This window comes from Stegodyphus dumicola, chromosome 6 (assembly GCF_044657685.1).
Source record: "Stegodyphus dumicola isolate Sdum_Otavi_A_Nest chromosome 6, ASM4465768v1".
In the NCBI taxonomy this organism is placed as follows: domain Eukaryota; kingdom Metazoa; phylum Arthropoda; class Arachnida; order Araneae; family Eresidae; genus Stegodyphus; species Stegodyphus dumicola.
The window spans coordinates 47742376-47760256 of NC_140773.1; the positions used below are offsets into that span (position 1 = coordinate 47742376).

General features: G+C 32.4%; 1 protein-coding gene across 1 annotated transcript in view; it reads left to right on the plus strand.

Annotated features, from left to right (window-relative positions):
* Positions 1 to 17881, plus strand: part of LOC118188960 (tRNA (cytidine(32)/guanosine(34)-2'-O)-methyltransferase-like) — a 71340-nt gene that overhangs the window by 41409 nt on the left and 12050 nt on the right. Inside the window, exons 6-8 of the mRNA XM_085818286.1 lie at positions 2233 to 2286; positions 2426 to 2528; positions 15376 to 15459. Of these exons, the coding sequence (XP_085674412.1) occupies positions 2233 to 2286; positions 2426 to 2528; positions 15376 to 15459 (241 nt within the window). The remainder of the gene's footprint in view (positions 1 to 2232; positions 2287 to 2425; positions 2529 to 15375; positions 15460 to 17881) is intronic.

The following is a 17881-nucleotide window of genomic DNA, read 5'->3' on the forward strand; positions in this document are numbered from 1 at the left end:
CTGTCAGCACTATCCTTGTCTTCAGGGCAGATGTTTTTATTTTATTTGGTTTATAATTCCGTACTAAGTGTAGTATTTCATCTCGATGTACTCCGTCTTTGATATGATTTAAATCAAGTTCCTCGTCATTATAATTCGCTTCCGATAGTGAAGAAAGTGACCCAGAGGTTATTGAAAACGAAAACATTTCGATTAACAAATTAGTCGGTATTCTCAACACAGCAATTATAGGACTTGAACAGCGGAACTTTTGTAACTAAACAAGAAATTATGTCTGTTTAATAGAATTAAAGAGAAAGTATTATCACATGAAACGAAGCAACTTAAACAACTTCCATTGAAAGAAGTGTTTAATAAAGTAAACAAATAAATATTAAGCTTTTTCTTTTTGTAAATTTTGATATCCTTTAGATAATAATTGTTCTTTATTTCATAAATTACGGTTTCATATTTTTAATTTTGTAATTTCTGCATGCCATCTTACGAGATTTAAACTGATGATCTATAATCCGGAATCGCCGAAGTCCCGACGAGTCCGGATTAACGACTTTTGACTGTAATCATAATATTCAGTATTTCCTATCTGAGGGAATCGGCACGGTGTGACTACACTTTAAACAAAAACAAAAAAAAAAAAAAAAATTAACATCTCCTCAGATGTTTGGTGAAGTATTGTATATATTTATGTAAATAATATGATAAAATATGAAACTGTGGATGAAATATTTTCAAACTTGATTTTTAAAAAAAAATTTCCGCAAATCTGCTTTTTAAATAAGTAGGAAAAGTATTAGTTTTTATTTGTTTGAATTAAATGTGTATTTTGTATTTGTATATAGCAGTGCATAATTTTTCTGAATATTGCTAACTCCATGTTACAAAAAGTTGCTGCTTTAATTTTTGTTTATTAATGCTTATATTTAGTTTTTTTAAAATCAGTTAAGCAATGCTGTAAAGCATAAAATTACGGCTAATTAGGTGAATATGGTAAAAGTGTGCATGTGAGAGAATATTCTCTAATTGTTAGAAATTCATGCGTGTTTTTTTGGTATTTAAATATTAGTGCAACCGTCTTAGTGCAGTCTGGTAATTTTTGACAAAAAGGGAGAGAAAGGTGATTTATAACTGCAAAATATTAATTATTACAGTACATAAATATTATTATATTCAAATTTTACATTCTAATTAGATATTTATGAGGAAAGTCGATCAATTAACTTGCTTACAAGCGGATTTCTTTCTTTTCGCTTTTATTTGGAAATTTTGTGGCAATTCCTTTAACAACAAATTCAAAAAAAAATTGTTTCCTTTACTAATACTGGGATAAAATATTGTACTATTGTGGAATTTTTCCATACTTTCTTCCACTACATATTTATACTAAATTTTAGAAGCACATACTTTAAAACACTGAGTTTAGGGCAAAAAATGGCAGGCTTTATCTTTGGAAAAAAATATGTACTTGAAATACAACAAAAAAGAGCACATACAAAAATGCAAACACTACTTGTCTTTAAAAATGTTGGCCCACCAGCGGCCGAGCGGTAAAGTCGCTGAACACTGGTAGTTCGGTCCGAGGTTCGAATCCCGCGAACGGGCTGGCTGCATGGGCGTTTTCGTGGTTTTCCCCATGTGTAACGTGTATACGAGCCAGTTTCCCTTAGAAAGTCCTCCACGAAAGGCATCCCTCCCCTTAGGCAGATAGCCCTCGTGTGCTTTGCCATAATTAAATACACACACACACACACTTTAAAAATGTTGACCTGTTCTAAGAATATTTCCCTTAATAATTATTCACTTGATTGCCAGAGAATTATAAATTAAATAAAATATATATTAATAAATTTATATTTGTCTTCTTTTTATTAATTTATTTTTTAATTTAAAAATTGTGGTTAGAAACTATAATTTCTGATGCGACAAACATATTTTAGAGAATCTTCATTGAATTAAAATATATATCATTTGCTATTAAAAACATCAAATGATGTATAACTATTATATTTAATTGAACATCATAACTATATGTTTAATTGAAATTTATACTGATTTATTTGGAATTATATATATACATATATATATATATATATATATGCATGAATTAGTTAAAGAAATCATTAAAGTGTTACCTTTCATATTCACTTTGATATTAATTGCTAAGTTATTTCAAATGTGAAATTCGTAATACTATAAATTTTACTATAATGTTTTAAAATGTTTTCTTCTTTTTAGGCCTTAAATATCACTACACATCTCTTGAAAAAAGGTGGTACTTTTGTAGCAAAAGTAAGTTTACACACAATTTAAATATCAAATTGTATTTTAAATAAGCCTTGCAAAATATGTATTTTCTTTATAATTTGTGTGTATGTATTTATTCATATTTTAAGGTGCAGCACTTATATATATATAATTTTTTCTGTAGATTTTCAGAGGAAAAGATGTTACTTTGCTTTTTTCTCAGTTAAAAATATTTTTTGAAACTGTCACAATTGCTAAACCTCGAAGCAGTCGAAACTCTAGCATAGGTAACTTTTTGAATTATAAGCAATTGACTTAAATGAATAAAATATATTTATCATTTGCATTTTCTACTTATATAATTTTATTGTATCAGTTTTGTTTCGCACTTACAAAACAAAATTTATTGAGTTCTTAATTCTTGTTTCGTTATTCTAAAACAATATTTATTTTATTTAACAATAAACAATATTTATTTATTTTTACTAATACCAGACATTTGGCCACTAAGCCATTAGTCTTAATCTTACTTCCCAATACTTTAGAACAATAGAATTAAAGTATAATAGTGCAGTGAATTCATCAGTATGCTCCTTATCCATGGACTGTCCAGAGTTACAAAGAGTACAGACTGAAGAGTCCTTAAGTCAAATTTTAAAAAGATAGGCATTCAAAAGACAACGCCATTGATGAGGAAAATCTGGAATATCTGGCTTTGAACTAGTGAGACTCTCCCAGGCCTTTCCCTTAGCTTCATTTGATAGGTAGGAGGCAAACCTCCTCTTAAATTTTAATTTAGGAGTTTTTCAGAATTAAAAGTCTATGGTTATTAGTGGTTTGTAGAATAGTCATTCTTTTCTTTGCCAGGAAGTCGGCTTTTTCATTTCCTTCGCTACCACAATGATCAGGAATCCACTGCAAGACAGTTGAGTCAACCAGAGTGTTGAGAATCTTTTTACATTTGTAAATTCGTTTGGAAGTGCAAACTTAATTGTTGGAGATAGCATGCAAAAAGCGGCTTTGGTATCGGACAAAATAATAGCTTTGCTATTGAACTGAGGGAAATTACTCTTCTGAGCGCTTAATTGATTCAGAACAATAAATATAACCCCAACTTCACTATCAAAATTGGTTTTGTAATCTTGCCAAAACATCGACTGTACTGATGGAAGCAGTCACCAAAACTTCATTACAGAAATAAAATAATGGTTGAATGTATGTTTTATACATATTTATGAAAGTCTGTCTGTTACACACCCATCAGCAGCTCACCACCCAGGAAATCTCCTTTAAATTTTTTCCTTTATATAAGAAATATGTTCATTCCAATTCAGATCTGAATCAAGTTTGCATCCCAAATAGATAATGTTATTACTAACAGAGATTACTTCACCATGATACAGAAGGTGGGGTAAAAAGTGCTGTCTATTCAAGGTAAAAAACTGGCATTTAGTTTTGTCTAGGTTTAAAATCCTGTTATTATTCTTGCACCAAAGATTCAATCTTTCCTGGGTATCATTGAGATTAACATTGGGCTCTGCTGTTGATTCTTTGGAAAACAGCTCCAAAAGACTAGATCATCAGCGAACAATGTAGTCTTAACTGCAGGGTCAAACATAAGAATATCAAGCAAATCATTTATATAAATGTTAAATAATAAGGGGCTCTCTTAAAAGAAACATGTTCTGTCCATAGAGAACCCTAATAAATCTTTGATTGATCAAAGTTTTGATCCATTTCAGCATTTTGCCAAGCAGTGAAGATTTTTAATAAGCTTTAAGCGACAGACTCTGTCATAGGTGGATTTAAAGTCCACAAAAGTTTCCAGGATGGACTTATGTTTATCTAAGGAGTCCTTTATATCTTGTCTAAAGTAGATAACTTGCTGAGTTATAAGTAGCAGTTATAAGTTCTAAAACTGACCTGTCTTGGAGATAATAAATTATTATATTCCAAAAACCAAGTTACAGGTCAAGGAAATAGATCTATAACTGTTATATTCTTCTTTAACAGAAGGAATCACAGTGGCTTTCAGGCGAGTAGAGGGAACACTGCTGTGCTAGCTTCTGTTCGGTAGTGCATGATTATTTTTATGTAGAAGAGACTTTACATTTTGTCTAATATGACATTGGTTCTTTTTTAAATCAGTTTCTAATTTTTGAGAGCCTGCATAAGACTTTCCAAAAAAATTAGCAATGTTTTTGTCATTAGAGACACTCTTATTGAAGATCATCATGGACTGTTTAACCACTTTAGCGACTGAGTTTTTTTAATTTGTTTAAAAAGAATGTACTATCTTTCCATCACTTCTAAAATCGATGCTGTTGATAAAAGTATTAAAGCAGTTATGCTTTGCCACATTAGTGTTTCTCTTTTTAACATTGTGACGCTTTTCCGCCAGTGTCGAACATGGGCAGAGTCTTCACCAGTTCTGTCTGGTTTCCTCCACCATACGACAAGCCCTTACAGATTGTTTTTTAAGTCTTTCCAGCTCATGGGTCCAGAAGGGCTTAAATCTTTTTATTTTGCCACTTGAAATCTACTTTTTTGCTGATTCTATAATAGTGGAACAAAAGCGAGACATAGCGGCATCAATACCTTTATCTCCACTGGGATCAAAATTATGAAGATTTTATTCCAGATCATTTCTATAATTATTCCAATTTGCCTTCTTAAAGTTCCACTTCTCTTAATATTCTATTGCTTAAAATTTTGGGTTTGTTCCTTCCACATATGGATGTATTTGTAATGATCATTCGTTGGCCCGAACCAGGGTCATATAAGACATTTCTAAAAGTGTTCGCAACAATGTCTTCAGATACAATGACTAAATCGGGATTAGTTTGAGTACCATTATAGTGTAAGAGGCAGGATCTGATGTAAGATATATAAGTTCTAATTTCTCAGAATGTAAAAGATCCTCCATGACCATGCCTGTAGCATTCATATCATTATAACCCCATCTATTGCTGCATGCATTAAAATCTCTAATGAGAAAGCATTTTCTAGGGAAGGGAATGCCGCTAAAATTCAACTTCTTATTGCCTGGAGGGCTATAATACGAGGGCTATCCAGAAAGTAGATTACGTTTTGGAATAAAAAAATAAACAAAGTATAGGAAACAAATTTTATTATATACAGATGAAAGCCACACTCAAATACTACTTTTCTACATAGTCACCATACAAATTAAGGCATTTATCGTAGCGATGTACGAGCTTGGAAATTCCTTCGTCGAAAAATTCGGCCGCCTGCGCCTTCAACCACTTCGTTACCTCTTCTTGCCTTCCATCTTGCACAAAACTTGTGGTAACCAAGCTTTTCGCTGATGATTTCGTGCAACAAACTTCGCGAAATTTGTGGAAAACTCAAAGAAAGTTCCGTTATTGTGAAATTTCGATTTTCACGGACTTTAGCATCGACTTTTTCGAGAAGTTCGGCGGTCACTATGCTGGGTCTCCCACTTCGATCTTCGTCGTGAACATTGGTTCAGCCATTTTGAAATCTTATGACCCACTGACGCACTCCACCTTCAGTGATAATGTTGTCCCCATACACTTCACGAAGCTGCCGATAGATTTCTATCGGTTTACAGTTTTTTGCAGTCAGAAACCTTATTACTGAGCGCAGCTCGCGGGATTTTCAATTAACGCAGACATTTCAAACCGTCACAGTATCTGAACGGAGCACAGCACGAACCTCTCACTAGCACGACTAGATGCAGACTGAGCTGCGCAACGCTCTGACCCCAAGATGGCCGCGCTAGCCCCGCCCCTAGCGGACACAGACGGAAACGTAATCTACTTCCTGGATGGCCCTCGTATATAAATACAGTAAATGCATTGTTGTCATTAAGTTTGACCAATTCAGCTCCGATAGTATGTTGTAGATCACTAATGGCAGAAAAAGATGATGATAGATTTTGCCTTATGCCTATCAGGATTCCACCAGCAATTCCTCTTGATTTTGGTAGAAGATGCAAGTAAAAACCAGAGAATGAATATCTACATAAATTATCTAAGGACAGGTTAGCTTCGACAATGAAAAATAAGTCAATATCTTGAGAATGAGTAATTCGTCTCGGTCTTCTTATTCTGTGAAAGGCCATCGGCATTCCATTGCAAGATTCGCAGCCAATTTTTTGCCGTAGTGTAATACAATCCAAATTCTCAAAAAAACAAGAAATCAAGGCAATGCTTTAACAGATTTAGCTTTAACCAGGGTGCACTACAAGGAGACCTGTCACGTTACTCACCTTCTAAAACAATACTGTCAAACAAGTCAAAATCGTAAAAACAACCTTGTATTTAGCGTATATTGAAACACTCAATCGATTTCGAGGGCAGCTAAAGGTCCTCCTCATCAGGAGAAAGAAATACCTAGAAAGAAGAAAACTAAAGGGAAGGGAGTCTCTGAAACACATGGTCCTTATCATCACTGCACGTGGTTATAACCGGATTTTTAATCAGAGTTACACTGGCCGCCTACTTTTACTGAGCCAGGCTAACTGATCAAACATGCAACACAAAGGACAAAGAATTAGCGAAGTTAAAAATAGGGAGCGAGGGCCAACTGCACCTTCACGCTCAAAATCTGAACTTTGAATGTTCAGATTTCATTCGAAGAATTGTTGTCGCTTTTGCATTGATTGCATTTTCAGCAAAATCAGAAAATGCCTTAACATTGTATGTTGTTTTTGTTTTTACATGAATTAATTCTGAGCACTGACTCACACTGCAATATCTAAACTTTTTTTATATATATATATATATATATATTAGTAATTGAATACCTAAAAGCATGGTAACCAACAATCCACTTAGTAGTGATTACAAACTTCAGCTACCTTCACTGTGAAGGTTGACAAGGGAAAATTTAGCAGAAATTTCTTTCCATAAGCAAAAAATAGATTTTGTAAACAATATTCATAGGCCAAAAGGTTCATATGCTGTTTGAATTGAAAATAACTGATTTTTTATGCAGTAAGCCCACAAAGCTGCTGGGGCTACACCTGGGGCCAGAATTTTAGTGAGATAAAGTGTTTCCAATTTACAGAATCGCAGTGCAACAAAATTAAACAATGGCAATTATTTTTTAATTTAGGAAAGCACAGAATTTTTAGAATTTAGGGAGGTGCTTAGTAGCAGAATTTAGGACGTGCAAAGACTATTACTGGGCCATAAAATGTCTAGTGCCAGCTCTGGATAAGCCTTAAGTATATATGGGAATTTATTTATTCGGAGCTCAAATAAGCTTTGAGCATGCATGGGAAATAGGCATAAGTATATAAATAACTAATATAATTAGGCATAAATTCATCAACAATACGATAGAAGCAAGACAAAATTTAGCAGAATAACATATCTTTAATTACTAGTCTCATTATCAATACTGTGTACAGGGTTGCCACGCTACTTGGAGAATCGGGAAAAGTCAGGGAATTCGAAAATTGACCAAAATATTCAGGGAAAAGTCAGGGAATTTAAGTATTTTTGTCAAAATCTGGAAAAGTCAGGGAAGTTCATACAACGATCCCGCCAAAATAAGCGATTTTTGCGCCGACGTCGGAAGAGGTAACTTTTTTGGCGAATTATGTATCACGTGAGTGTCATTTGGTTAGCTGGCATAGAGCCAATTTTCGCAGCTCCAATTTGATTGTCTTTTAGAAAGGCAAAGCAACTTTCCCGCAACTTTTGGTTTCCAATATTCTCGAGAATCGCATGTGCAGTGCATGAACTAAAGAAAGTACCTGTTCTCGTATAAAACAAAATGGGTTTAATCCTAGTATACGGTACCGTGGAGGTTAGAATCAAAGAATATGTATTGTAAAGAAGGAAAACCTCTCTGCAACAGACGTGGCTGTGGCTCCGTTCCATCATAGAGGGAAACAGCTGTGCATGTCTGATATATCTGTCGCCAAAGCTCGAAACCGGTGTCAAAGTTCGAAGGTCACGTTATCAAGAGTTCATAAAATGAATATCGTTTAAAATTTCTTCAACCACTTGCGTTAAAAAGACGTGCCACGCACGTCAAGATGCTTTTGTCTCAAACCGCGAGCGACGTGAACACCACGTCGATAAGCACTTATCGCAAAAATGAAAATAACGTGGTGCACACGTCGCCTAACAACGAGATTGTTTATTTCTCAAGTTACAGCTCTGGATTGCACTCGCAGATGCGGAGCGGCGTAAATGAGACACTTTACCACTTGTTATATTGTAGCTCACGGCACCGCAACCGTGAAGTTTAGTCTTAGCGCAAGTGGTTAAACTCTAAAGGAAAAGAAAATATTTTTTGGCGCAAGTAAATTAATTCATGGATTAGTTATTTTCAGGGATAAAAAAACTACGAAAATCCGTTTTTAAAATTATTGCGAAAAATCCAAGAAGAAACGTCCTTTGATGAAACGTTTTGGTCTTGGCGACAATTTTTAAAATCGTGCCAAAGCCTTACCGTATACTAGAATTTTACCGCAAAATCTTTTTAAACCTTTTTTTTTTTTTCTATTTAATAAATACCTTGCCATTTTGCAATAAAATAAAAAAAAAAAAAATAGTAATCAGTCATCTAGGCTAGCCATGTAATATAACTATATTCGCTAAAATATCGTTGATTATTCTAATTCAATTTTTAAGTAATTATTTTTATGTTATTCATGTAATTTAATGTTGCTTCTTCCCTCTAAATTTATTTATTATTAGTAAATAATATTTCCAAATTTCAGGAAATTTTCTCTGGCATAATCCTGAAATTAACTATAGCAGTATGATGACATACCATCACGAAATTTAATGCGCATATTTTTTCCTTATGTATGCTGCGAAATAAATATAAAATACCTCAATTTATTAAAATAGATTTCTTTCTTTCGCTTAGCTGCAGAATGTCTGCAAAAAAAGCCTTATTTTATTCCAGATTGGAAAGATTCTAATCTCAATCTTCAGTGGAGAAAACAACAACTATTATAATTATATTTGTGTTTTCAAGTGTTAAGGTGCCTTTTAAGAACATACCTCATGCAAATTAAATTTACCTAAAATCTAACCTAACTATTTAGCATTGCGTTGTGATTTATAAGGACCGGATTATCCTCGTGTTGAACTGGTGATGATCATGAGTAATAATTAAATAAAACATACATTTGTTATCCAATATATATATATCTTAAATTTTATTAAGTTTCTTAAGTGGAAAACTAAACAAAATTATCAAACAAAGTATACCAAGAATAATTAAGAATAAATGTCCTCTGGGATTTATTGAATAATTAAGGGAATTTGCTACACAATACAAGTAATAAGATAATTAATTTACCTCTTAGCACAGCCAACGTGCATTACGCGGATAGACTGGAATTTTCTTGAAACACACCTGGAAAACCTGGAAAAGTCAGGGAATTTCATTCTCCTGTTTGAGTGGCAACCCTGTGTGTAGCGAACAACACTACCTCAGCTTTATGATGATAGTATATTGGTAGTTCAAACTAGTGGCTCATAGTTCAGCTATGAACCACTAGTTTGAAGGTTTTTTAGATGTTACAAACAAAACAAAATTTTCCAGTTAATGGAATTCATGAAGAAATGTGGGGAAGTGGTACTCGAATAAATGAAGATGATAACATAAGTTTTTCATTGCGATGACAGTACTCTAATCATCAGTCAACTAATGAACAGCGAAATCTGTAGTATGGTTCTAAATCCAGAAAATATTACCACTGATAGTAAAAAAAAAGTAACTGAGAGGTTGTTGAGAATAAAAAAAAAAATTCAGCCCCAAATTGCTCTCTGTTTCTGTAAATTAGGATTTACAGATCTGCTCTGTGATTCTGTAAATTAGGGTTGACAATTTAAGGGGAATTCTGTACATGGCACTTACAGGACTTGAACAATGAAACTTTGAAAATCAACAAGAAATTATATGTATCAGCACAGAAAAGGTAGCAACTAATGTTTCAATTTACATTGAAATAAATATTTAATAAAGCAAATAAACATTGAGCATTTTTTTTAATGTCATAAAGTCCTATTTCATATTTCTCATTTTAAAATTTCAGTATTTGATTGTACTACATTTAAACTAATGATTTAGAAAAATCCCAAATCCAGGAACTCCTGATGAGTCTGGATCTCAGACTTTGTATTGTATTTAGTTTTTGTAAAATGCTCTTATGACCATTTCTTTAATGATTTTTACTTCCTTGTACAAAGTAAAACAGGTATTGTAATCGCAAAAATTTTCAGGTATCATATTTCAATGAAGTACAGGGTTACAGTGCTTGAACAATGAATTATGTTGTTCTTATCTTCCGGTTAAAGTTTTTATGCCTTTAGTTAATCTGCATGCAATAATTATAGAAATATCAACAATTTAAAAGTTGTTTAAATGCGGCTAAACCTAATTTGTTTACCATATTTCCCATATTTGTTTACATTGAAAACAGCAGAATAGTGAATTAAATCAGCTTCTGCACCTTCAGTGTCTTTTTCCGAGTGGGATGAAACGTAAACTTTCAATTTTGTGCACTAAAAAATCTGCCTTCTTGCCTGCTGTCTGAATTGCTTGTTTTTACATAAAAACTCTTAATTTTAATTTAAAATTTGTTTTTTTAATTGTTTTTAACTGTATTTGGTGTTTTATGTTTTTCTATGTTTTCAATTTTTGATAATATTTTGAGGCTTTGTGTATTTTTGCCTTGCTGCAAAGTGAGAACTGAATTAATTGAGTGAGAACTATATCTCTAATAGAATTCGAAGAAATAAGTTTAAATGAAATGCAGAAAAAATGCATATAATTTAATATTCCTTGCAAAGAAGTCGTGGTGTACATCAGATTTTCGGTAAAAGTAATAGCCCCCTCCAATATGTGAAGTGTCCAATACATACTTTTTAATATTTAATCTGACAAATTAAAATATATTTCATTGTATATTCAATTTAGGGATAAACTAAGTGTGAGTTATCTGAAATACTTTCATTTGAAATATCTTGAGAAAGAATGGTCTTATATTTTCAGTTGATGACATTTCACACTACACAGTCAAAAGTCGTTAATTCGGACACCCATAATCCGGACCTCAAAGCTAAAAACTTTCTACGCATGCGCCGCGTTGACACATGCGCATAAGCGTTTACGCATGCGCGTAAGACATTTACGACTGCACATATGTGTGTGCGCAAGTGCAGAATACATTTTCGCATGCGCATTTTATATATAACGGACGGTATAAGCTAAAATTATCTATTTCAGTTAATGTTGATGATTGCGTTGTTCCTTAATCTTCGAATTATTTCCGGCTTATTATTTTTTGCGGACTGTAAGAGCAATTTTATAAAAGTAAACTTGAACTTTCGATTATGTCAAATAGAATTTCCAATACTGGAGCTCCCAAAGGATCTACAAAACGAAAGTATATTCCGATGTCCATCAAACAAAAAGTGGAATTGCTGCAAAAAATGGATAAAGACATGAAGAAGGTGTAGTGATGAGTCGGTACTACCGAACCGGGTATTTTGTAACAGGTACTGAAAATCGGTACATCCAAGTACCCGTTACTTCAGTACCGAAATCGGTACTTTTCAGTATTTGTTACTTCTGTACCAAAACAGGTACTTTTCGGTATTCGTTACTTCTGTACCAAAACGGGCACTTTTCGGTATTCGTTACTTCTGTACCGAAACAGATACTTTTCGGTATTCCTTACTTCTGTACCGAAATGGGTACTTTTCGGTATTCGTTATTTCTGTACCAAAACGGGTGCTTTTTGGTATTCGTTACTTTGTAACGAAAATATGTGTCTCTTCTCAGTATTTCGGTATTCGTTACTGGAGGATCGATGACGGTTCAGCTCACTTCGGTTTTGGTACGAGGACAGTAATATCTGGTTGTATTTGCGAAATGGTGATATGCGCTCCTTGTGTCCACGAATGGTCTGCTCCTCAGACGCTTCCGTAGTTGACATTTTTTCTGATATTCAAAATCTTACTCCGTACAGATAAAATCAAACACATGGTGATGTGGCAGAGTTCCTTCAGTGCGCAAAATCGTTAGCTGCATATTTCGGTACTCCAAATCGTTACTAGGGCACTTCAGTACTCCAAATCATTACTAGGGTACTTTGGTACTCCAAATCGTTACTAGGGTACTCCGGTACAGTAAACCGTTACTAGGGTACTCCGGTACAGCAAGCCATTACTCCGGTATTTCGTTACTTCGTTACTCGGTACTTGAAATCGGTTTTCGGTACTTTTCAAAGTAACGGTTACTCGAGTAACGGGTATTTTGTACCGAGTACAAGAATGTACCGAAGTTGCCCATCACTAAGAAGGTGACAGAGAGGTTAGTGAAAACGAAAAAATTTCGATTGACAAGTTAGTCGGTATTCTCGGCACAGCAATTACGGGACTTGAACATCGGAACTTTGAACAAAAAATTATGTCTGTTTATAGAATTAAAGAGAAAGTATTATCTCATAAAACGAAGTAACTTAAACAACTTACATTTAAAGAAATGTTTAATAAAGTAAACAAATAAATATTAAGCTTTTTTTTTCTAAATTTTGATACCCTTTAGATCATAATTGTTCTTTATTTCATAAATTATGGTTTCATGTTTTTAATTTTAGAATTTCTGCATGCCATCTTACGAGATTTAAACTGATGATCTATAATCCGGAAAAATCGATAATCCGGAATCGCCGAAGTCCCGACGAGTCCAGATTAACGACTTTTGACTGTAGTATATTGTCAGATGAAAGTAGATACAGTGGCGTAGCGAGCATAACTTGCGTCCGGGCCAAAATACTTTTTTAGCTCCCTTCCCCCCAAAAAGCACTTACAGTAATATAATGTATAGAATATATTCGTAATAAGAAAATAATGCAAATAATCATAAAATGCCGAATCTGTCATAAAGTACTCTAAAATGTATTAAGAAGTCACTACCTAATTACATTAGCATTGTATTCAAAAATGTATCTGTGTCAGCGGAAAAATCAGACATAGGATAGAATTAGTTAAAAAGGTATTATTTATTTTACATGTTTATATAATTGTTTTTAAAAAGTACAGTTTTTAATCAATTAAAAGTTTAATATATATTATAGATGAGTATATATATTTATTAATAACAATATAGTATTATAATACAGTAATACAATTAATTACTATGTATGCATTTTTCTTGTCTTGGATGAAGCAGATTTATCAATTACCTCATCACAGTCAGTCATTTCAAATTTTTCTCTTTCCATATTTAAAAATGCTAGATGGCTTAGGGGATCTTGTCCTATCATTGACTGTAAATATGTCAAAATTTATTTTAATTTGCTGAATGAATGTTCATAGCTAGCATTTAATAATGAAATAGTAAGAAGTATTTGAAGTGCTACTCTTTGGTTTGGAAAAACATTTTCTCCATAGATCTGTAATGGAGTTTTAGGTTCAGTTTCTTTTTTACTGTGAAATAACGTCTAGCAGTTACATTCACCGCTCAAAACAATTAGGGAGCATTGCAAGTTCGGTATTAAATAACCATATAATCGACAACCTTTTTAACAAAAGGAAATAGAAGAGATTATGAAGGAAAATTATAACCTTTACAAAGTTGGGAATATGCAAATTTAGTCTGTGGCATCGGAAACTATGCGTTTTAGATAAGGAGTAAAGAACGACCTGCAGCATTCCTTTTTAGCAGGAGACTAAAAACAATTGACACACTTGTAGCAGTGAATACAGTCAAAATTCGTTAATTCGGACACCCATAATCCGGAATGATCTATAATCCGCACCTGAAAGCTACAAACTTTCTGCGCATGCGTCGCGTTGACGCATGCGCACAGGCGTTTACGTGTGCACGTAAAACCTTTACGGCTGCGAATGTGCGCATGCACATAAAATGTTTACGCATGCGTGTTTAATGTAGAACGGATAGTATAAGCTAAGCTAAAATTATCTGATTCAGTTAATGTTGCAGATTGCGTTGTTCCTTAATCTTCGAATTGGATCCGGCTTATTATTTTTTGCGGACTGTTAGAGCAATTTTATAAAAGTAAGCTTGAACTTTCGATTATATCAAATAGAATTTCCGATATAGATTTGCTAATATGTAAAGGATCTAAAGTGAAAGTATGTTTCGAAATCGAAATCTGTTTATCAATTTCACGCTGCTCGGAAGGTGGAACGCCGCAGCGCACAGTTGATCTGTCAGCACTATTTTCCAGAAATCGATCGAAATAAAAACTGAAATTTTCCGGAAAATCTTGTTTGGAGACCATTTGGAGCCCCTCTGCAAGCGGTGCCTGGGGCATCATACATCCCCTTACCCGGCCTTCGCTATGCCATTGAGTAGATACCATATTTACATATGCATAAGCTGCGATTATTTGTTCTAATTTTTGTACAGGAATTAGGATGTAGCTGTACTAAAACAGTGTCTTCATTTGAAATTGACTGCTGTTATTTTTACTTCTTTCTACAAAGTAAAGCAAATATTATATTCACAAAAAATTTCAGGTATCATATTTCAGTAAAAATACCCATATACCCATTTTGACCACTCTTGAATCCATTTGAGCGATTTTTTTTTTTTTTTTTTTTTTTTTTTTTTTTCCCCATGATAGCTGTATTAAGGACAGAATAAAGGACTCTTTGCTAATTTAAGAAGGAAACCTGCATTAATGCTTGATTTCTGAGATTATTAAATTAGTGTCTAAATATACAAGAAGGTTTTTTTTTTTTTTTTTTTTTTGTAAATTAAAAAAAAAAAAAAAAATTTGGGGGGGGTGGGGTTTGCTTTCATCTAAACATGCAAACAAAAAATTCAATCTTAAGAATGCATTGAAATATAACATCAGTATATGTAAAGTGCATTTCTTTAACAAAAAATCGTTACATTAAATTTAACAAATCCAAACAATGTAATATTTTTTTGGAATACAGGGGAAGATTTATCCGTTTGTTAACCGGAGCATGGAAATAGGCTTTAAATAAACTTTTTTTTCCCTCCAGTTTTATTTTGTTACCTTCTTACTTTTAGGAATTTTGATTATTTCATATATTTGATTTAATTTTCTAAATGAGTGAATTTTTTACTGTTTTGATATGTATATTTTTTCATAATTTAAGTTCTTTATTGTAGAAGCTTTTGCGGTATGTCAAGGTTATAATCCACCTGATGGATATGTACCAAACATGATGAATCCTTTACTTGATTTACAATATGGTATGCTTTTATTTTCATAATGAATTCCTTTTATTAGTCTTTCACTTCTATTTTGTTGTTTTTTATAATGAGGAAAGTAATTAACATTTCTATGAATTTGATTAAAATATCTTTTTGTAATAAAGGAATTTTATAATAAATTACTGGAAAAGTTTTCAATAGGTATCACTATTGTATGTACAATATTTACTATAAAAAATATTAGTTTATTACATATATGCATCTTATTTGCATTCTAATTAAGACTGACATTATAAACAAAAGTAACTCCTTTTTTGTTTATGCATGCTTCCATTTGTCTATTCGTCTATCTATCCGTTTGTTTTCTGTAATCATATATTTTTCTATTTCTTACTAATGATTACCAGATGTGTGGAAAGGTTCTTAATTTAGAAAAACAAAGAAATCCTTCAAAAAATTTCTATTAGATGTTTTTTAATTATTATTATTTGGAGATACAAAATGTAGTTTTCAATTTTTTTTTTTTTTTGTTTTTTTGTTTTGTTTTGTTTTGTTTTGTTTTGTTTAAAATGGTTAAGTTTGAGATTGACATGAACAAAACTATAGCATGTAGAAAAACTCTAATGAACAAAGAGATGTTTGTTCATTAGAGATGTTCATGATTATTTATCTGGTTACTATTTTACTTATTTAATCAGAAGTTTAGAGGAAAGAAGATATTTTCATTAATGTGAAAAATTAATTAAAATGCCTTAATAACAGGCCTTATTCTTGAATAGATATATGATTGTACACTAGTGCACCTGTATGTTCACGTAAACTTTAAAAGGTATTTGAAACCACATATTTTAGCATCTCTGCAACAAGCATTGTAGAAGACAAGATATCTATGTAGCGTATATAATTGTGGTCAAGTTAATTATGCAGAGTAAGATATTATCAACATTTGCTAAAAAGTTCAATTAAAAAGTTTTCTCTAGATTACAATACATTATGTGTTGTACTACTAAGTAAAGCAATATATTATACATTAGTGTGTGTTTTCTGTCCTATATATGAAAGTGGAAGCTTCTGCCTTTTTACTTTAATCTGCAAAAAATAATGCAAAATGGAAGAAATGCAGCTCTTGTGTTAGACAACATAACACATTTCTTCTAAGGATGTAAAATAATATAAAATATTATACATCAGAATGTATGCTCTGTCCTATATATGAGAGTTTTTGACATTTTATCTTAATCTACAAAAGATAACAGGAAATGGAAGAAATGCAGTTCTTGAGTTGGGCAACATAACGTTTTGCTTCTAAGGATGTTAGAAGTAAGAATCATTAATTTTATGAGCACTAATATTACACCAGAAGTTTCTTACGTGCTTGCAATATCATTACTGTTATATTTTAGGTCTTTTATTACAGTAAATAAAACCTTAAAATTAAAACAGCTGTGATAACATGTTGCTAATGAGAACAGGGTGAATGTCATAAGCAGAAGTGAAAGCAAATTCAAAAAGGAGTATGGGTAGAAACAAAAATGAAATAATTTATAACAACTGAGAGGCTAGATTCTTTGTCAATATATTTATGACCAGTAGAATGGAATGTTAGCTTCCAAACTGTTGGATTGTATTTTATTGTGAGCTTGAAGAGTAAATTATCATTATTTAAAACTTAAATTTTTAAATATCTGACTTTCAATTGTTTCATTTTATGTTGTTAAGTAACCTTAGTTATTTGGAGGAATATTTAAATTGCATATATATATATATATATACAGCAAAACTTTGGTTCTTGAATTTAATTTGTTCCTGGAGGCCTCTGTCATCTAAAAAATCTGTAAGCTGAAACTATTTCTCCATAGGAATTAATGTAAAACAGATTAATCCATTATAGGACTACAGTTAATTGTTTATTTAAACGTTGGAACAATATTTTATAAACAAATTCATAACATGAAATGATCAATAGAAATCATAAATCTAAGACAAAAACGATAAACATAGTATTAAAAAGATAAAAAAGCCTGCAACTTAATTTTATCATATCTATGTCAAGAGGAGTGGAGAATGATGAGGAAGAGATATTACTGTTTAGACAAGAAATGCTTTTCCTTAAAAACATCAGGTAACTGTTTCTCTGGGATGTCTTCATTCATGTTTTCTTTGCATCTTAGCACTACTGAAAATGATGAAGAGATATTATTGTTTAGATAAGAAATGCCTTTTCTTAGAAACATCAGATAACTATTTGTCTGGGATGTCTTCATTCATCTTTTCTTTGCATCTTAACATCACTATGCCTGAAACTCACTGGGCCTTCATTTCACTCAAAATTTGTCGCATATGATTTGCTGCTGTCTGGGTTTTAAAACGCTTCTAAAGTCAGGCATGACATTATTAATAAAATTGCTTTTGCTGTAGAATGCTACTGCTTTAGCAGAGTAGTAGCATCATACGAAAATTT